This window comes from Leucoraja erinacea, chromosome 3 (genome assembly GCF_028641065.1).
Source record: "Leucoraja erinacea ecotype New England chromosome 3, Leri_hhj_1, whole genome shotgun sequence".
In the NCBI taxonomy this organism is placed as follows: Eukaryota; Metazoa; Chordata; class Chondrichthyes; order Rajiformes; family Rajidae; genus Leucoraja; species Leucoraja erinaceus.
Window position 1 is genome coordinate 12,412,385 of NC_073379.1, and position 22,258 is coordinate 12,434,642.

The 22,258-nt window shown below is 48.5% G+C and overlaps 1 protein-coding gene across 3 annotated transcripts in view; it reads right to left on the reverse strand.

The window, feature by feature from the left end:
- Positions 1–280: 280 nt before the first annotated feature.
- The window catches only part of si:ch73-337l15.2 (glutathione hydrolase 6), a 77,791-nt gene continuing 55,813 nt past the window's right edge, over positions 281–22,258 (reverse strand). For 2 of the 3 annotated variants that reach the window (XM_055632101.1, XM_055632103.1), the window contains 3 exons: positions 21,871–22,085; positions 8,575–8,688; positions 281–2,580 (listed from right to left, as the gene is read on the reverse strand). In XM_055632101.1, the coding sequence (XP_055488076.1) occupies positions 1,316–2,580; positions 8,575–8,688; positions 21,871–22,085 (1,594 nt within the window). In that variant the 3' untranslated portion in view covers positions 281–1,315. The remainder of the gene's footprint in view (positions 2,581–8,574; positions 8,689–21,870; positions 22,086–22,258) is intronic. The other variant, XM_055632102.1, reaches the window with a different exon arrangement.

Consider the following 22,258-nt stretch of genomic DNA (forward strand, 5'->3'; position numbering starts at 1 on the left):
CACCCTTCCAACATCAGTTCCTTCTGTAGGGTGTTACCTTGTGCTAACCATCTTCTGATCTCTGAACGTTTTAGTGCTTCTGCATTGAATGCTTTTGGAGATTTGAATGCCCAGTATCCAGGTGGGAGTCACACATTCGGGGAATGTATTTTTTTTCTGTGCACGAACCATGAAGAGCAGATGTGTACGAAGGAACTGCAGATGCTGATTTACACCGAAGATAGACACCGAATTGGCATGTAAATTTTCTGTACAAATAAAATGGAATATAAACCAGACAAATGTTTGTTGCTTTATAGAACTGCGTGCAATACTCCAAATGCAAACTTTATAGGTCTTTTTCTCCAGAGGTGCGATTTTTCGTGTAGCGTCGGCTCATGAGGTTAATTCCCGGGATGGCGGGACTGGGCTTGTATACACTGGAATTTAGAAGGATGAGAGGGCATCTTATCGAAACATGTATGATTATTAAGGGATTGGATACGCTACAGGCAGGAAGCATGTTCCAGACGTTGGGGGAGTCCAGAACTGGGGGGCACAGTTTAAGAATAAGGGGTAGGCCATTTAGAACGGAGATGAGGAAAAACCTTTTCACCAAGAGAGTTGTGAATCCGTGGAATTCTCCGCATCAGAAGGCAGTGGAGGCCAATTCTCTGGATGCTTTCAAGAATTAGACAGAGCTCTTAAAGATAGCGGAATCAAGGGATATGGTGAGAAGGCAGGAACGGGATACTGATTGTGGATGATCAGCCATGATCACAGTGAATGGTGGTGCTGGCTCGAAGGGCTGAATGGCCTACTCCTGCACCCATTGTCTATTGTCTATTTTATCTGGAGGGGAGACCTGATAGACGCGTGTAAAATTATGAGAAGCATAGATATGGTACAGTCTGAACCTTTTTGCCCAGGTGGAAACGTATAAGACTAGAGGGCATAACTTTAAGGTGAGAGGGGCAAAGTTTAAAGAAGATGTTTGGGGCTTTTTTTTTGCACAGAGGGTGGTGGGTGCCTGGAACATGCTGTCAGGGGTGGTGGTGGTGGAGGCAGATATGATAGTGGCGTTTAAGAGGCTGTTAGATAGGCACGTGGATATGCGGGGAATGGAGGGATTTGGTTGATGTGCAGGCAGAGATTAGTTGAACACATCATGTTCGGCACGGACATTGTGGGTCGAAGGGTCCGTTCCTGTGCTGTGCTGCTCTGTAGGCACGGAATGGAGTGATATGGATCACGTGCAGGCACTGGAGATGAACCAGGCATCAAGGCTGGCATGAACAGTGTGGGCCGAAGGGCCTGTTCCTATGCTGTACTGTAATCAATAACCATCTACAAAGGCACATGTCTGTGGGTGTGCGTAAGCTCTCTTGTGTCCTAGGTGGGATTCGACCAGGGTGCTGGTCACACCCTCCGCCGTCCCATTGACCAGTTCCAGGCCCGGGACCTCCCGGGACAGGTGGGCGAATATTTCGGAATCGCTTTTGAGTCCCGAGACGGCCTTGTGTGGGGCTCCCTGCCGTCCCACGTGCAAGTACAAGCGAGGGCCGGCCAACGCATCGCTGGCCGATCGCTCAAGGTAAACCACGCTGATGATGGCCTGAGCAGAAACGAAGGGGGCGTCAGCTCCCCCCGAGCTGACGAGCACCATGTAGTCCTCTCCTGCCTTGGACCTCAGCAATCCCGGGCAGGCCCAGTAGACAAGGCCAGAGTCCCGGCTCCCCGTGAAATCACTGAGGAAGGAGCCGGTGGAAGGTGAGAAGGTCTTGGCCCCAAAGGTGCTGTTGAGGGAGCCCACCATTGCCAAGATGTTGCCGGTGCCATCGACCACCAAGACGTGACTACCACCGGGAGCCGTCTCCGGGGAACGCCTGCCCCCGCCTCGTTCCCGAGGACTTCCGGGAAGACCCAGGAGCTTCTGGTAGACTTGCTGGGCGGCGTTGAGAAGATGTCGGTAGGTGCTGGAGGTGTTCACATCGTTGGCAAGGCTGGCCCAAGAGAGACCCAGCCGCCTGGCCCTTCCTACCAGTTGGATCAGGACCTCTCCTGCGGAGGGAGCTGGTGGGACGGCCAAGGTGAAGTCGTCCAACTCAGTGACCAAAGGGCTGCTCAGGACTGCCCTCTGATGTCTGAGGGTCTCCGCCAACGACTGGGGGTCCAAACTCAAGTCACGGGCCAGGTCCCGGGCGAGGGTCTCCGGGAACAAATCTCCCCCCATCTTCCGCACCACCTCCTCCAAGACCGTGGCCAGTTTCTCATTGGTGACTTGGGCGCCGACCCCCTTTGGCGCTTGCCCTGGCCCCGGGCCGCAGAGGAACGGGCACAGCCCAGCGGCCCCTCCCGCCGCCTCTCTGGCAACCGCCCGCGCCAGGATCTCGTCCACGGCGAAGCCTTCCCTCGCCAGCTTGGCCGGCCGTCCCGGCAGCCGGGCCCAGGGCAGGCTCCCGTGCTGGTGGTGCAGTAGCCGCAGGCCCTGCAGCAAGAGCGGCGCTCCAAAGCCCGGCTTCAGCCTCTCCGACGGCAGCGCGTTCAGGGCCTTGGTCGCTCCCGAAGTCCCGTTGTGAAAGATGGCGGTCAGAACTCCACCTGCAGTAAAACACAGAGTCACAGAGTCACACTGCACGGAAACTGGCCCTTCAGCCCAACCCATCCATGCTGACCAAGGTGCCCCGTCTAAACTAATCCCAATTGTCCACAATGGACCCATATCCCTCGAGACCTTCCCTGTCCACCAGTCAGAAGAAAGTCATAGAGTTGCAGAATGACATAGCAGGGAATCAGGCCCTTCGGCCCAACTCAACCAAGATATGATATATCATAACTTTATTTATCCCAGGAGGGAAATTAGTCTGCCAACAGTCATCACACATAACAAGATGCCACGTCTAAGCTAATCCCAACAGCCTGCTTGGGCCCATATCCCTCTAAACCTTTCCTATACAGTGCATTCAAAAAGTATTCAGACTCCTTCATTTTTTCCACATTTGGTTACAGCCTTATTCTAAAATGGATTAAATTCTTTTTTTTTTTAAATCATCAATCTACACACAATACCCCATCTAAAAAAGCAAAAACAGGTAGGGTTTAGAAATGTTTGCAAAGTCATTCAAAAGAAATATCTGAAATATCACATTTACATAAGTATTCAGACCCTTTACTCGGTACTTTGTTAAGGCACCTTTGGCAGCGATTACAGCCTCAAGTCTTCTTGGGCATGATGTTTGTTACAAGCTTGGCGCACATGTATTTGGGTAATTTCTCCCATTCTTCTCTGCAGATCCTCTCAAGCTCTGTCAGGTTGGATGGGGAGCGTCGATGCACAGCTATTTCCAGGTCCCTCCAGAGATGTTCGATCGGGTTCAAGTCCAGGCTCTGGCTGGGCCACTCAAGGACATTCACAGACTTGTCACAAAGCCACTCCTGCATTGTCTAGGCTGTGTGCTTAGGGTCGTTGGCCTGTTGGAAGGTGAACCTCCACCCCAGTCTGAGGTCCAGAACGCTCTGAAGCAGGTTTTCATCAAGGATCTCTCTGTACTTTGCTCCGTTCATCTTTCCCTCGATCCTGACTAGTCTCCCAGTTCCTGCTACTGAAAAGCATCCCCACAGCATGATGCTGCCACCACCATGCTTTACAGAGGAACTCTGGAGCTTTGTCAGTGACCATCGGGTTCTTGGTCACCTCCCTGACCAAGGCCCTTCTCCCCCGATTACAGTTTGGCTGGGCGGCCAGTTCTATGAAGAATCCTGGTGGTTTCAAAGTTCTTCCATTTAAGAATGGCGGAGGCCACTGTGCTCTTCTGGACCTGCAATGCTGCAGAAAGTGTTTTATACCCTTCCCCAGATCTGTGTCTCGACTCAATCCTGTCTCGGAGGTCTACAACAATTCCTTCGTCTTCTTGGTTTTTGCTCTGACATGCACTGTCAACTGTGGGACCTTATACAGACAGGTGTGTGCCTTTCCAAACCATGTCAGGAGGAGGAGTCATCTTGGAGGAACGGCTGCTAACCAGCAGCCGTCCGTTAAAGTCGCTTTTTAAAAGAAAAGTTTTTAGTTAGTCTCGTCCGTTTAGAGAAATGGACTTTTTAATGTGGGGGGTAGGGGGTAATTTTATTTCTAGGTCCCTACCTGGTCGGTGAGGCAGCTTTTTCTCCGGGCTGCCCGTCGACCCGTCCTCGTGGCCTACCAGTGGGCGTGGAGCGCCGTTTCCTGGCGGGGACCGCCCAGCACCTCGGCCTCGGTGGCGGCACAGCGCTGGAGCGCTATCATGGAGCGGAGCGGGCGATGCCTTGCCTGGATCGCTGCGCTGGATCGATGCGCTGGAGCTCTGGTGAGCTGTGACCGCCGTGTTCACCACCTCCGGGCTGCGGGTCTGCGGAGCGGGTGGCGCCGTTTTCAACATCGGGAGCCTGGGAGCTCCAAACCGGCGCGGCCTTGTCGGCTTCGGAAGCCGCAGTCTCCAGCTAGATAGCGGTCGTTCCAGGTGGCCAAGCCGCTGAAAGGACTCTCCCGACGCCGGGGCAAGACCACCCGGTGAGAACGGCCAGGAACATCGGGCCTCCGTAGAGGCAATTGCGGTGGCCTCAATAGGCCTAACTATGGGGTGAACTTGGGATAGGGACTGGACATTGTGCCTTCCCCCACAGTGGTGTCCATTGTGGGGGGATGATTTTTTGTCTGTAAGGTAATCCTGTTAGTCTTTGTCCAAGATGGCTGTCGTGAAGGGAGAGTGGATGCTGGTGCGCTTTAGCTACCACTTGGCGTTATGTTCAGCAGAGACATTGTGGGCCGAAGGGCCTGTTCCTGTGCTGCACTGTTCTGTATGACCCGCTGAGTTACACCACCAAGATTGCCACTTCTGCTGTCCCTTGTATCTTTATCAATGGTTTCTTGTTCCTTTGATTCTCGGGCTCGCAACTGGTCCAGAATATCCAGGTTAATTAATCATTCAACCCCATGCCCCCTGTGACCTGCGTAGAACACATTTCAGATGAGCAAACTGACACTTCCCTCAAAGTATTCAATCTGTAAAGTGCGTGCGTCGCAGCTAATAATAGTACTCCATAAATAAGTCTCTTTCCCCAGCTCTGGCTGAGCTCTGCATTAAATATTGACGAGGACACCAAGACAATTCCTTTCACTTCTTCAAAGAGCGACCTGTCAGCTGTACTATTTGTCCACAGTGGCGAGACGTGGCTTTTGAGTCAATAAGCCGACACTCTTTGGGTGAAAAAAAAAAGACCCAGACTCAGCAGGTCGGGCAGCGTCTCTGGAGAACGTGGATAGGTGACATTTCAGGTCGAGACCTTTCTTCAGAAGTCTTCAATCACCTATCTACGACACAGTGACACGCCAAGAGAGGCAGAGTGGACCCCAAGGAACTGCAAATGTTTGTTTTCTTTAAAAAAGACACAAAGTGCTGGATTAACTCAGCGGGCCTGGCAGCGTTCTGTAAAACATGGATAGGTGGTGTTTCACAGAGTGCTCGACTAACTCAGCGGGTCAGGCAGCATCTCTGGAGAATGTGGATAGGTAATGTTTCACAAAATGCTGGAGTAAATCAGCGGGTCAGGCAGCATCTCCGGAGAGAAGGAATGGGTGATGTTTCGGAGAGATATAAACGATGGTGTAGAGAGATAAAGAACAATGCATGAAGGATATGCAAAAAAGTAACGATGATAAAGGAAACAGCTGTTTGTTGGGAGAAGCTAGTGCAATGGGTGGGGGAGGGATAGAGAGGGAATGCCGGGGCTACCTGAAGTGAGTGAAATCAACATTCATACCTCTGGGCTGTAAGCTGCCCAAGGGAAATATGACTCTCTTGAGACCCAACCCGACCCAACCCAAAAAGGGACTTGCCCATTCTCTCCAAAGTTGCTGCCTGACCTGCTGAGTTACTCCAGCATTTTGAATCTGTCTTAGATATACATCAGCATCTGGGCAATCACGGTGGCACAGCAGTAGAGTTGCTGCCTTACAGCGAATGCAGCGCCGGAGACCAGGGTTCGATCCCAACTACGGGTGCTGGAGTAACTTGTTTAGTTTAGTTTACTATTATCATGTGTACAGAACTGGTTATTTCATAGGCCATAGATGGGCTTCATGGTGGCGCAGCCGTTGAGTTGCTGCCTCACAGCGCCAGAGTCCTGGGTTCAATCCTGACTACGGGTGCTGCATGTACAGAGTTTGTATGTTCTCACCGTGACATGCACGGGTTTTCCTCCCACACTCCAAAGACGTGCAGGTTTGTAGGTGAATCGGCTTGGTAAATGTAAAAATTGGTCCCCAGCGGGTGTAGGATGGTGTTCATGTGCGGGGATCGCTGGTCGGCGCGGACCCGGTGGGCCGAAGGGCCTGTTTCTGCGCTGTATCTAAACTAAACTAAACTAAATCTGCAGTTCCTTTTTATTATGAGTTTTCAAGCCTGTTATATTCCAGTAAGTAAGAATTTCATTGTCCCATTGTCAGTAAATATGATACTTAAACACTCTTGACTTTGAAGCTACTCCAAAGTTATGGCCAATTTTAATGGTCTTTAATTCAACCTTGGATAACCAATGTTCCTGGCTGTTACACAGAGGCTGATCACAGTAATCAGGTATGTTGAACCATTGGGCTTCTTAATTACTCATGGAGTCATACAGCATGGAAACACGCCCTTTGGCCCAACTTGTTCATGGCGACTAAAGTCTCCCATCCACACTAGTCCCACCTGCCCACATTTGGCCCATATCCCTCTAAAGCTTCCCTATCCATAAAAACATAGAAAATATGTGCAGGAGTAGGCCATTCGGCCCTTCGAGCCAGCACCTCCATTCATTGTGATCATGGCTGATCGTCCCCTATCAATAATCCGTGCCTGCCTTCTCCCCATATCCCTTGACTCCACTAGCCCCTAGAGCTCTATCTAACTCTCTCTTAAATCCATCCAGTGATTTGGCCTCCACTGCCCTCTGTGGCAGGGAATTCTATGAATTCACAACTCTCTGGGTGAAAAAGTTTTTTCTCTCCTCAGTCTTAAATGACCTCCCCTTTATTCTAAGACTGTGGCCCCTGGTTCTGGACTCGCCCAACATTGGGAACATTTTTCCTGCATCTAGCTTGTCCAGTCCTTTTATAATTGTATATGTTTCTATAAGTTACACCCTCATCCTTCTAAACTCCAGTGAATACAAGCCTAGTCTTTTCAATCTTTCCTCATATGACAGTCCCGCCATCCCAGGGATCAATCTCGTGAACCTACGCTGCACTGCCTCAATCACAAGGATGTCCTTCCTCAAATTAGGAGACAAAAACTGTACGCAATACTCCAGATGTGGTCTCACCAGAGCCCTATACAACTGCAAAAGAACCTCTTTACTCCTATACTGAAATCCTCTTGTTATGAAGGCCAAGATTCCATTAGCTTTCTTCACTGCCTGTTGTACCTGTAAGCTAACTTTCAGTGACCGGTGTACAAGGACGCCCAGGTCTCGCTGCACCTCCCCCTTGCCTAACCTAACCTCATTGAGATAATAATCTGCCCCCTTGTTTTTGCTGCCAAAGTGGATAACCTCACATTTATCAATATTATACTGCATGTTAATTAGTTCATAAATCATGGGAGCAGAATTAGGCAATTTGGCCCATCGAGACTAATCCTCCACTCAATCATGGCTCATCTACCTTTCCCTCTCAACCCCATTTTCCTGCCGTCTCCCCGTAACCTTTGACACCCGTACTAATCAAGAACCTTCCAATCTCTGCATTTAATTTGTCCAATGACTTTGCATCCACAGCCGTCTGTGGCAATGAATTCCACAATTTCAGCACGCTCTGGCTAAATATATTCCTCCTCAACTCCTTTCTAGTGGTACGTCCTTTTAATTCTTCGTCTGCGCTCTCTGGTACTAGACTGGCCCACGAGTGGAAATATCCTCTCCACATCAACTCTATCCAGGCCGTTAACTATTTGGCAACTTTCAATGTCATCTTCCTTCTAAACTCCAGCGAGTGCAGACACAGACCTGTCAAACGCTCATCATATGTTAACCCAATCATTCCCGGGAACATTCTCGTAAATGGTTTTTAAATGCTGTTCTAGCGCTAGCCTCAGTCACTCTATGGTCAATCTACTGACAGTGAGCCCCCTTAAGGGCCTGTCCCACTTACGTGATTTTTTTGATACCCGTCATAGTCGCAGCAGGTGGCTGAAAATTTTCAACGTTGAAAACCCCGCGGCGACCAGAAAAACGTACGACTCTTTGGGCGACTACTCAGGACCATACATGCGTCACCCCGCGACATGTCTCACAGCGCCAGAGACCCGGCTTCGATCTTAACTACGGGTGCTGTCTGTACGGAGTTGGAACTTTCTCCCCTTGGTTTTTTTTCCAGGTGCTCCGGTTTCCTCCCGCTCTCTAAAAAAGTTCAGGTTTGTAGGTTAATTGGCTTCTGTAAATTGGCCCCGGTGTGCAAGGAGTGAAAGTGGGATAACAGATATTGGGTGAGCGGGTGATCGATGTTGGGTGCGGACTCAGTGGGCCAAAGGGCCTGTTTCCACGCTGTATCTCTAAACTAAACTACACTTTAACATCACCTACCTATTCCGGTGCTGTGCGGATGCACCACTCCCAAACAGAGCATCGCTACCACGCCAGCGTCCACTGCGTTGCCGCCTTCAAGCAGAGTTTCCTTCGCAAAGCCGGAGCAGATCTCTAAACGGCAAAGAGTTGGCACTAGATTCATTGTCACACAGTGTTGAAACAGGCCCTTCGGCTTAACTTGCCCACGTCGACAAACATGTCCCATGTACACTAGTGGGACTAGTGTAGGTGGGACTAGTGTCACCCATATCCCTCTTAAACCTGTCCTATCCATATATCTGTCTCAATGTTTCTTAAACATTGTGGTCGTCCCTGCCTCAACTACCTCCTCCGGCAGCTCGTTCAATACACCCACCACCTTCTGAGAGGAAAAAGTTGCCCCTTAGGATTGCATTGAATCTTGTTTCTCTCACCATAAACATACGTATATCCTCTGGTTTATCATTTCCTTTTCCTGCGGGAAAGATTATCTATTTTCCTATGTTCTCCACATGAATTTATGCACCTATCTCATATCACCCCTAGGTCCTCTGTGCTCCAAGGAACAGTTTTAGCCAAACCAACCTCTCCCTATTGCTCTGGCCCTCAAGGTCCTGGTAACATCCTCTGGCAATCCATACACCCACCACCCTTTGTATAAAAAAGTTACCCCTCAGGTTCCTAGTAAATCTTTCCACCGTCGTCTTAAACTTATGTTCTCTGAATCTCAATTTGCCTACTCTGGCGTTTAACAAATCTATTCCTCTCATGATTTTGCACACCTCTCTATAAGATCACCCCCCTCATCCTTCTGCACTCCAAGAAATAGTCTAGCCTGCCGAACTTCTCCCTATAGCTCAGGTCTTCGATTCCTGGCAACATCCTCGTACATCTTCTCTGCACCCTTTCCGATTAGATTACTGATGTGCGTTTGTTAAATATTCTAACGCTGAATGGATGAAATGGTATTACAAATAATAACACAACTTCATTAATGAAAGATATCGAGCCTACTAAACCTTCATAACAGGACAAAAGTGCTGGAGTAACTCAGCGGACCAGGCAGCATCTGTGGAGAACATGGAAAGGTGACGTTTCACGGAGTGCTGGAGTAACTCAGAGGATCAGGCAGCATCTGTGGAGAACATGGATAGGTGACCTTTTGGGTCATGCCAATCAGAATGAAGAAGGCTCTCGCTCCGAAACATGGGTTTCCTCTGGGTGCTCCGATTTTCTCCCACAACTGAAAGACGTGCGGGTTTGTAGGCTCGTTGGCCTCTATAAATTGCTCATAGGGTGCAGGAAGTGGATGAGAAAGTGTAATAACATAGAACTTTGTTATAACTCATTACTATAAGGATTTAAAAAGGGGTGGCACAGTGGCGCAGCGTTAGAGTTGCTGCCTTACAGTGCTAGAGACCTCAATCCTGACCTCGGGTGTGGTTTATGTGGAGTTTGCATGTTCTCCCTGTGACTGCATGTGTTTTCTCTGGGTGCTTCGGTTTCCTCCTGCACTCCAAAGATGTACAGGTTTATAGGTTAATTAGCATCTGTGAATTGTAATTTGTCCCTTGTGTGTGGTATAGTGCTAATGTACGGGGCGATTGCAGGTCTGCGTGAATTAGGTGGGCCGAAGGTCCTCTTTCAGCGCTGAATCTCTATAATTTAAAAAAAAAAAAATTTAAATCTAGTGTGATTAGGTGAATAGATGGGCCTGACTGACAGGCCTGTTTCCAGGCTGTATCTCTGCACTAAACCACACTAAAGACCTTTAAATCCCATTCACCTCTCAACACAACGTACTGGAAAGTATCAACATTTGTTCTTGGACTTCAGTGCTGGACTTATCATCGTACAGCATTTTATAGACCAGTTAGCCTGACATCAGTGGTGGGGAAGATGCAGGAGTCAATTCTAAAAAATGAAATAGCCGCACATTTGGATAGCAGGAACAGGAACGGTCTGAGTCAGCATGGATTTACAAAGGGGAAATCATGCTTGGCTAATCTTCTGGAATTTATTGTGGATGTAACTATGGACAAGGGAGAGTCAGTGGATGTAGTGTACCTGGACTTTCAGAAAGCCTTGGATAACATAGATAAGTGGGCCAAATTAGATGGTATTGCGGGTAGAGTGCTGACATGGACAGAAAATTGGTTAGCAGACAGGAAACAAAGAGTAGGGATTAACGGGTCCCCTTCTGAATGGCAGGCAGTGACTAGTGGGGTACCACAAGGATCGGTGCTGGGACTGCAGCTATTTACAATATACATTAATGATTTAGATGAAGGGATTAAAAGTAACATTAGCAAATTTGCAGATGACACAAAGCTGGGTGGCAGCGTGAACTGTGAAGAGGATGCAATGAGGATGCAGGGTGACTTGGACAGGTTGGGTGAGTGGGCAGATGCATGGCAGATGCAGTTTAATGTGGATAAATGTGAGGTTATTCACTTTGTTTGCAAGAACAGGATGGCAGATTATTATCTGAATGGTGTCAGATTAGGAAAAGGCGAAGTACAACGAGATCTGAGTGTCCTTGTACATCAGTCACTGAAAGTAAGCATGTAGTCCAGTGAAGAAAGCTAATGGCATGTTGGCCTTCATAACAAGAGGAATTGAGTATAGGAGCAAAGTTGTACAGGGCCTTGGTGAGACCACACCTGGAGTATTGTGCGCAGTTTTGGTCTCCAAATTTAAGGAAGAACATTCTTGCTAATGAGGGAGTGCAGCGTAGGCTCACGAGGTTAATTCCCGGGATGGCGGGACTGTCATATGTTGAAAGAATGGAGCAGCTGGGCTTGTATACATTGGAATTTAGAAGGATGAGAGGGTATCTTATTGGAACATAAGATTATTAAGGGATTGGCCACGCTAGATGCAGGAAACATGTTCCCGATGTTGGGGGAGCCCTGAACCAGGGGCCACAGTTTAAGAATAAGGGGTAGGCCATTTGGAATGGAGATGAGGAAAAACCTTTTCACTCAGAAAGTTGTGAATCTGTGGAATTCTCTGCCTCAGAAGGCAGTGGAGGCCGATTCTTGGGATGCTTTCAAGAGAGAGTTAGATAGAGCTCTAAAAGATAATGGAGTCAAGAGATATGGTGAGGTGGCAGGAACGGGGTACTGATTGTGGATGATCAGCCATGATCACAGTGAATGGCGATGCTGGCTCGATGGGCCAGAAGGCCTGGTCCTGCAGCTATTGTCTTTTGTCTATAGAGCCTCTGATGGGAGAGCAGCAACATTGAGTAATACAGTTGGAATCTGAGAGTCTCTCAAACACCTCCTAACTCATTACTGACCTCCGGACTCATTTATCATCTGAATATTTCTGCAGCTGCATTCTTGGCTCGTTACGATAACAAGCATATTAAAAAAAAAACTAGGTCTGCTTCATTAAACCTCTGCCTGATTTATCTGCTATCCTCTCCCAATTATATTTCACCTCTCTGCTCCACAGGCTTTGGCCCACCGCTGAGGTTCTGGTTGGAACAGACAATCTTTGGAAACTAAGCTAAGTTTTAAACTAGAAGGCCTCATAATAAGGGTTTGCAGCCTCTTATTTTTTCAAAACTCTTTCCCTTTGAGAGTCTTCATATTGGGTTGATGGCTGTTGTCCCTCCTGGTTTTTCAGTGAACATCACGGTGTCTTTAAAAAGATACTCCATGCTCGAGGCATTTGATAACACAAAGACTTTTCCCAGACATCCTCTGGACTTCCGCTCTATCGAAGGGATCTATAAGAGGCGCTGTCTCATAAAGGCAGCCAGCATCTTCAGAGGCCCACACCACCCTAGCCACACTCCAACCATCAGGAAGAAGGTGCAGGAGCCTGAGAACTGTGGCTACCAAGTTCACGAACAGCTTCCTCCCAACAATCATCAGGCTCTTGAACATTACACAAACCCTAACTCATATTATTTGAACTATGGACTGTCTATGGTTGCACTAAGGAGTGTGTAGAAAGCATTTTATCAGGATGCATCACAGCACCGTTTGGGAATGGATCCATCCAAGACCGCAATAAACTGGCGGACGCCAAGTGCAGAGACGTTCCGGTTGAGGGTAGAGGGACCAGTAGAGCGTCCCTTGTAGCCAGGGTCCGGAGGGCGAGGAGCACCGCCACTCCACCCAGGGTCGGTAGTGGGAGGAGCGGCTCTGCTGTCAGCAACCGAAGGTCTGGTGACGGGATCCGGGGAGTGGGCAGGGCTGAACATGTCCTGGTTGAGTTGCTCCTGGGCCTGGCCAAGCTGGCCATCCATGAGTCAAACAGCGCCAGGCGGAAGAGGGCTTCGCCCAAACCAGACGTTTGCCTCTTTACCGGGGTTACGTCCATGCCCTGGTGGTGTTAGAGAGGGTGGTGTAATTTGTAACATAGCTGTTTGTAATTTAATGTTTGAATCATTTGGTGATTCTGTAATATGATGGTGGGTGTGTCACCACGGTTTTGGTTTTTGTATCATGGTGGTATTTAAGTAAATTGTGTTTTCGATACAAAGGAAAAAAAAAACGCAATAAATTGAACAGAATGGTGGACGTAGCCCAGACCATCGCACAAACCAACCTCCGCTTCCAGTGACTCCAAATTTAAATTGTCCCTAGTGTGTAGGATAGTGCTGGTGTACGCGGTGTGATCGCTGGTCGGCACTGACTCGGTGGGCCAAAGGGCCCTGTCTCTGCACTGTCTTTCTCAACTAAACTAAAATAGAAGAAACAATTCCTGCATCTTTACATCACCCGCCAGGCAATAGTGTCAACTGCGGAGACAGCGTTTGACTTATCAATGGTATTGAGACTATTTCCAGAGGAGGTTTAGAATAAAGTTATGCCATTATTTTTGCTGCAGGATGGAGACTGTTGCCAAGCACTTGTGTTTCCAGCTTTTATTTATCCTATTTATTTGCTCTTGTTTGGTCATACATTGTGCTGATAGCTCTAAGTCAGGAAATGAAGCACAAAATCATCGATCAGATATGGTGTTATACATGCGCATGCACACAGACATATCATATCATGCAACGGTAATGTCCTCTCACGCACGCACACCCATAAATCTACTCCCACACCTACACACAGACACATCAGCTTCTGTGAGCCATTCATGCTGTATAATTAGATCCCTGACCGATCTTCATCCCAACTCATTTCCAGGCTTTATCCCCTCAGAAGCCTTACCCGACAAATCCATCAATTCAGTTTGGTTTAGTTTACAGATCGTACATTTAGTTTAGTTTTGGAGATACAGCACGGAAACAGGCCCTTCGGCCCACTGAGTCCACGTTGACCATTGATCACCTGTTTGCACTAGTTCTACATTTTCCCACTTACTCTTCCACTCCCTACACGCCAGGGACAATGGTGGCGGTGGTAGGAACATAGAAAACAGGTGCAGGAGGCCATTCGGCCCTTCGAGCCCGTCATAGCGACGATACCATGGTTGTGCAGTCTCATGTCTTGTGGGATGGAGTGTAGCTCACGATGTTTGAGCCACACACACGTGGGAGCAGTGGGGGCTCATGAAGGCCGCTGTGGGGTGGGGGGGGATCTAGGGTTGCAGCCTTCCTCCCGTCTCTGGCACTAAGAGTCGGCTTGGGCGATTGTCCTCAAAAGTGCTGACTGCCTTCCTAGTGGTTGTACGCCAGCCAGTCCTGTCACTAGCACTGGTTTCCAGTTTGTTTGGGGCTTGGCCTGCGTGCTGGAGGTGGTCCTTGATACAGTCTTTGAACCGTTTCTTTGGGCATTTCCCTGGGTTCATTTGACCCTGTGACAGAACTCGGTACAGGAGTTGACAAGGGATTAATTCATCCAGATCACGTGGCCTGTACGTTGAAGCTGGGCCTTTATGATCAATGCTTCGATGCTTTGTGAATCCAGACCGGTCCAGCACTTCCATGCTGATCACCCTGTCCTGACAGCGAGTGCCCATGGAGCGCACATGGAATTTCTCAAGCGGGCGGGCGGGCGGGTGTGTCTGCTGTACATGGTCCATGCTTCACATCCATACAGCAAGCTGGAGAGTACTGCAGCTTTGTAGACTTACAGCCTAGTTGGCAGCTTGATGTCGTGGTGGTTTAACACTGCCTGCAGCCGACCAAGTGCTTGAGTGATTCTGGTTGATATTTCCTTGTGCAGCAGTACTCACACAGCGTGAACTGGTTTCAGCTGTGTGTTGTCAATGTGTACACTTGGTGGTGGTGCAGCGGTAGAGTTGCTGCCTTGCAGGGCCAGACACCCGGTCTCCATCCTGACCTTGGTGGTTTGTCTGTGCGGATTTTGTAGGTTTTCCTTGTGACGGCGTGGGTTTTCTCCGGGTGCTCCGGTTTCCTCTGACACATCAAAGGCATGCAGGTTTGTAGTTTAATTGGCTTCTGTAGATTGTAAACTTTTCCAATGCGTAGGGTAGTGTTAGTATGCAGGATGATCTGTGCGGACTCGGTGGGTCGAAGGGCCTGTTTCCACGGTGTATCGCTAAAGTCTTAAAGAAACCAGAGTACCCACGTGGCCACAGGGAGAACGTGCAAACGCGGGGTGGTGCAACGGTAGAGTTGCTGCCTAACAGCGCCTGAGATCCGGGTTTGATCATGGCTACGGGTGCTTTCTGTACGGAGTTTGTACGTTCATCCCGTGATCTGCATGGGTTTTCTCCGAGATCTTCAGTTTCATCCCACACTCCAAAGATGCGCAGGTTTGTCGGTCAATTGGCTTGGTATGAACATATAAATGCAAAATTGTCCCTAGTGTGTGTAGGATTGTGTTAATGTGCGGGGATCGCTGGTCGGTGCGGACTCGGTGGGCCAATGGGCCTGTTTCCGCGCTGTAAAGATGTGATCTAAAGAGGTATACAATGTGGAGACCCGTGAAACTGGTAAAACGACGAGGGTGGAGGAAGGGGGAAAATGGAGGGGAGAGGGGTGCAAGTAGAAGTTACTTAATAGTGACTAGCTTAGACGGGGCATCTCAAGTCAAGTCAAGTCAAGTCAAGTCAAGTCAAGTCAAGTTTATTTGTCACATACACATATGAGATGAGCAGTGAAATGAAAGTGGCAATGCTCGCGGACTTTTGTGCAAAAGACAAACAACAAAACAACCAAACAAATTATAAACACAATCATAACACACATATTCTTTTACATAATAAATAATGGAAGGAAAAAACGTTCTGTAGAGTTAGTCCCTGGTGAGATAGGCGTTTACAGTCCGAATTGCCTCTGGGAAGTAACTCCTTCTCAACCTCTCCGTTCTCATGGCAACGGAGGCGTTTGCCTGACCGTAGCAGCTGGAACAGTCCGTTGCAGGGGTGGAAGGGGTCTCTCATGATTTTATTTGCTCTGGAGTTGCACCTCCTGTTGTATAGTTCCTGCAGGGGGGTGAGTGAAGTTCCCATAGTGCGTTCGGCCGAACGCACTACTCTCTGCAGAGCCTTCTTGTCCTTGGCAGAGCAATTCCCAAACCAGATGGTAATGTTCCCGGACAAGATGCTTTCCACCGCCGCTGCGTAGAAGCACTGGAGGATCCTCGGAGACACTCTGAATTTCCTCAATTGCCTGAAGTGGTAAAGGCGCTGCCTTGCCTTACTCACGAGTGCTGAGGCGTGTGATGCCCATGTCATATCCTCGGAGATGTGGACTCCCAGATATTTAAAACAGTTCACCCTATCCACAGGATCCCCATTTATCCTCAATGGAGTGTACGTCCTCGGATGATGTGCCCTCCTAAAGTCCATGATCAGCTCCTTCGTTTTTTTGATGTTCAAGAGGAGGCTGTTATCCTGGCACCAGAGTGCTAGATCAGCCACCTCCTCCCGGTCTTAGTCTGCATGGGCAAGTTCTGCATCTTGGTCTGCATGGGCAAGTTGAGCCGAAGGGCCTGTTTCTGTGCTGTACTGTCTAAGTGCTTCTCGTGAACGAGCGATCTAGCTGTAACTTTAAGGCTGTGTATTGTTCTTTGTCCTGGGCACCCCCAGCAGAATTGTTGATGCTAGTTATCCTTTCAAATACTTGAAACAAACCTCAGCCCGTCCACTAATCTTCTTGGCGGCATGTAAAATGAACCCTTGAGACCAGTTATCATAGCTTAGCTTTTATTTTAAGGCTTGTTTGTGCAAAAGCAAAATCAAAGTAATTCTCCAGTGATTGCCGCAGGCAGTCATAATCATTTATAATGTCACAGGGAAATGGCTTGCACTGCTTACCACAGGTGCGTGTGGGGGGGCAGCGTGGAGGGAATTATACTAGAGATGCAGCATGCAAAAGAGGCCCTTCGGCCCACTGTGTCCGCACCAACCAGCGATCCCCGCACACTAACACTATCCTACACACTCTGGGGGACATTTTTTACATGTATACCAAGCCAATTAACCTACAAACCTGCACGTCCTTGGAGTACGCGGCAGGAATTCAAAGATCTCAGAGAAACCCCACGCAGGTCACGGGCAGAACGTCCAAACTCTGTGCAGACAGCACCCGTAGCTGGGATGGAACACGGGTCCTTGGTGCTGTCAGGCAGCAACTCTGCTGCTGCGCCACCGTGCTGCCCATTGTGATGTTGTGCCAAAAACTATTTGTCAGTGGATACTTGGAAGGTGGTCGAGGAAACACTTTTTCTCACAGAGAGTGGTGAGTCTGTGGAATTTTCTGCCTCAGAGGGCGGTGGAGGCAGGTTCTCTGGATGCTTTCAAGCGAGAGCTAGATAGGGCTGCTCTTAAAAATGGTGGAGTCAGGGGATATGGGGAGAAAGCAGGAACGGGGTACTGATTGGGGATGATCAGCCACGATCACATTGAATGGCGGTGCTGGCTCGGAGGGCCAAATGGCCTACTCCTGCACCTATTGTCTATTGTCTATTGATTGTGCACATGTACGTTCATTTCCCCAAAGATTGAGAATAAATTACATGTGTTTAAGATCATGAGGGGAATAGAAATGGTGAATGCACCGAGTCTTTTACCCAGAGTAGGGAAATCAAGATCCAGAGGACAGGTTGGAGATGTGGGGAGAAACCCAAGGGCCAAGTTTTAAGTTAAAGAGGGGTGGGTGGGTGGAACAAGCTGCTGGAGAAGGTAGTTGAGGCATGTATCTGTACACTGTGGATGGGTCAATTGTAATCATGTATTTGAGTTTGTGTTTAGTTTATTGTCACATGTATGTAGACGGATCAGAGTATAGAAGTGAGATCGACCGACCGACCGACCGACTTACCAAATGGTGCCAGCACAACAACCTGGATCTCAACATCAGTAAGACCAAGGAACTGATTGTGGACTTTGGTAGGGGAAGGAATGAGGACCCACAATCCTGTTCACATCAATGGGATGATGGTGGAGAGGGTCAAAAACTTCAAATTCCTGGGCATGCATATTTCCGAACATCTTTCCTGGACCCAGCACACCGATGCAATTATAAAGAAGGCACATCAGCAACTCTACTTCTGAGAAGGTTACAGAGATTCGGCATATCGAGGAGGATTCTCCTGAACTTTTACAGGTGCACAGTAGAGAGCATTCTGAATGGTTGCATCGTGGCCTGGTTCGGCAACTTGAACGTCCAGGAGCGTAAAAGACTGCAAAAAATTGTGACCACTGCCCAGTCCATCCCCGGCTTTGACCTCCCCACCGTCGAAGGGATCTATCGTAGTCGCTGCCTCAAAAAGGCAGCCAAAATCTTCAGGGACCCACACCATCCTGGCCACACACTTATCTCACCACTGCCATCAGGAAGAAGGTACAGGAGCCTGAAAACTGTAACATCCAGGTTCAGGAACAGCTTCTTCCCCACATCCATCAGGCTATTAAACACAACAACAAATAAGCTCTGAGCTCTGAATTGCAAAAGACGATATTATTATTGCACTATATTAGTTATTTATTGAACATTTTCTTTTTTCCCTCTTCCCCCGTTATGCACTGCGTTTACATATTCACATATTCTGTTGTGCTGCAGCAAGTAAGAATTTCATTGTCCCATCCGGGACATATGACAATAAAACACTCCTGACTCTTGTGTACAGTGAAAAGCGTTTGTTGCTTGAACAAACTAGTACAGTGGGACATGGCTTTCAGGCATTTTCCAGAGCTTGGTTTGGCGCACTGAGTTGCTGTCTTATTGCACCAGAGAACCGGGTGCAATCCTGACTATGGGTGTTGTCTGTGCCGAGTTTGTGTGACCGTGTGGGTTTTCCTCAGGTGCTCTGGTTTCCTTGCACAATGCAAAGACGTACAGGTTTGTGGTTTAATTGTAAATGTAAATTGTCACTAGTGTGTGTAGGATAGTGCTAGTGTGCGGGGATCGCTGGTCGGCACGGACCCTGTGGGCTGACGGGCCTGTTTCCGTAGAGTATCTGTAAACTAACTCAAAACCAGAGAGATTATTCTGTTTACCCGTCCATTGTTAATCTGCAAAGTAATAGCCTGGAAATTAAATAAACAAAACATTGTGCAACACGCATCTTTGCTTCTTGCACTGCAAGTCAAACGTGCAAGTTTATTTCAGAAAACTAAAGGAATTCAAGTTGACATGAGAGTTTTTTTTTGCCTGGAAGTAATTTAATTTCATGGTTGTGCAGATTAATTAGTGAAGTTTCTATTGCTTAATGAGTTTAATCAAGAGCTCTTGCTGAGTGCTGCTGACTTTGTAACTCCTGGTTATTTGTTATGCAGATCTGTTACAGTCATGGAGGTATACAGCACAGAAACAGACCCTTTGGCCCAACTTGCCTATGCTGACCAAGTCTGACCCACCTACCCTAGTCCCATTTGCCGACATTTGGCCCATATCCCTCTAAACCTTTCCTATCCATATACCTGTCCAAGTATCTTTTCGAGGAGCATGGTCTATGCAAAGACGCTTTTCTGTACTGTCTTTTGCAGACGTTACAATTACTGACAGCCTTTGCACTGTTTAGCATTGTTGCAATGTAAAGGGCCTGTCCCACTTGGCAGTAATTTGCGCATAATTTACACGTCATGACACGCACGTGATGCGCGCATGGTGCACTTTACGCGCTCATGGTGCGCGATCACAAAGGCAGTGAAGCGCGGGCGCGCGCAGCGTCCAAGGACTTTGTGACATACAAAATCTTTGCACGCCATCTGCATGACGGCCAAGTGGGACAGGCCCTTAAGAAGCAGAGCACCTACTTGGGTTAATGAATTAAGCCATTGGCTCATGACGTGAGGGACCTGGGTTTAATCCTGAACTCTGGCACTGTCTGTGTGCAGTTTAGTTTAGTTGTTTAGCTTATTGTCACATGTATTGAGGTACAGTAAGAAGCTTTTTTGGTGCGTGCTCTCCAGTCAGCCAACGGACTATACAGGATTACAACCAAGCCGTTCACATTGTACAGATACAGGATAAAGGGAGTAGCGTTCAGTGCAAGATGACCTCTGATTAAAGATAGTCCGAGGGTCTCCAATGGGGTAGATGGGAGGTCAGGACCGCTCTGTAGTTGGTGATAGGATAGTTCAGTTGCTTGATAACAGCTGGAAAGAATCTGCCCCTGGAGGTGTGCGTTCGTTTTCACACTTCTGTGCCTGTTGCCTGATGGGAGAGGGGAGAAGAGGGAGTGACCGGGGTTTGACAGGTCCTTGATTATGCTGCTGGCCTTATCGAGGCAGCGTGAAATGTGGTTTTCTCTGGGTGCTCCAATTTCCTCCGACATTCTGAAGATGTGTGGTTAATTCGTCGCTATAATTTACCCCAAATATGTGCGGGGGAGGGGGGGGGGGACTTTAGTGGCATTGATGAGAATGTGGGGAGGATAAATAATATGATTAATGTAAGCCTGGTGTGAATGGGCGGCTGCTAGTTGGTGCTGACTCGGTGGGCTTGTTTCCCTGCATTATCTCTCTCCAATATGCACACAGCAAACTCCCATAAATAACAACTTGATGGTAAGATAATAGTTTGCACTGGTGATTAGTTTAGTTTTTAGTTTAGAAGGATATCGTGGAAACAGGCCATTCGGCCCACCGAGTCTGCGCCGGCCAGCAATCCCCACACATTAACTCTATCCCACGCACACTAGGGACAATTTACATTTAAACAAAGCCAATTAACCTACAAACCTGCACGTCTTTGGAGTGCTGGAGGACACCGAAGATCTTGGAGAAAACCCACGCAGGTCACGGGTTGAACGTACAAACTCCATACAGCCAGCACCCGTAGTCAGGATCAAACCCGGGTCTCCGCCCCTGTAAGGTAAGCAACTCTACCGCTGCACCACTCTGCCGCCCTAGTGTTGCTGGAAGAGACCTGTACTTTCATCGACACATACATCAGGATCAATGTGTTGACAATAAGCCAAGATATTGCCCAAGGAAAACGCAAAAAGCTGGAGTAACTCAGCGGGACAGGCAGCATCTCTGGAGAGAAGGAATGGGTGACGTTTCGGGTCGAGACCCTTCTTCAGACTGGTTAGGGATAAGGTAAAAGAGAGACATACACGATGATGTAGAGAGATAAAGAACAAGGAATAAAAGATATGCAAAAAATATTTTTTTCTTGCCCATCCCTAATTATTCGTGAAGGCGATAACTCTTTGAAACACTGCAGTCTTTGTTTAAAGATCCAGCATAGTAACTGAGACCCCTCGACCGGCTGAGTTCACACCGACCTTCGATCACACTTTCACACTCGTTCCATGTTATCCCACTTTCTCATCCACTCCCCACACACTTGGGGCAATTTACAGAAACCAATTAACCTACAAACCCGCACGTCTTTGGAATGTTGGAGGAAACCCACGCAGTTGCAGAGAGAACGTGCAAACACCACACAGAGCACCCGAGGTCAGGATTGAACCTGTGTCTCCAGCACTGTGCCTTACTCGTTTAGTTTAGTTTATAGATGCAGTGTGGAAGCAGGCACTTCAGCCCACTGAGTCCGTGCCGACCAGCGATCACCCATACACTAGTTCTATCCTACACAGTAGGGACAACTTACACAAGCCAATTAACACGCCGTTAAGGGCCTGTTCCACTAAGCGATTTACTGTCACAGTCGTAGCAGGTCGGCAAAAAAAACGGCGACTGGACTAATGTGCCTGTCCCCCTTAGGCGATTTTTTAGGCGGCTGCCGGTAACTGCGACAATGGAATTCACCGAAGTCAGCACCAGCAACAATCTACGCCATCCTGGCGACAACCTACGACAACCTAATTCAGCACCTACGTCAGATGAAGACAAGCTACGACAAGCCCATGGTCACCGACTGTCGCCGAAAAGTTTTGAACATTTCAAAATCCAGCGGCGACCAGAAAGATGCTACGACTCTTTGGGCGACATTTTAGAGGTATGGGGTGGAATCTGGGCACTGACCTGAATCAGTAATTACTGCGGCCTGATGGTAAACTCCGTGCTCGTGGTGGTGAAGGTGGAGCCCCTCCACATCGCCGGCTTCGGGAGACTCCAGGCCGCTGAGCCATAAGGCGTGAAACCCAAAGTAAAGGCCCACGCCGAGCAGGGTCATGGAGGCAGTGACACGTAGGCAGGAGTTCCGCTTCTGACGCGAGAGCATGACGCGCGCTGAAGGCCTACAAAAAGAGAACAGGCGCAGGTTTAGACAATAGACAGTGTGTGTGTGTGTGTGTGTGTGTGTGTGTGTGTGTGTGTGTGTGTGTGTGTGTGTGTGTGTGTGTGTGTGTGTGCGTGCGTGCATGTGTCGTACACCATTGTGCAAAGCTTTAAGATGAAAAGGGAACAGGTT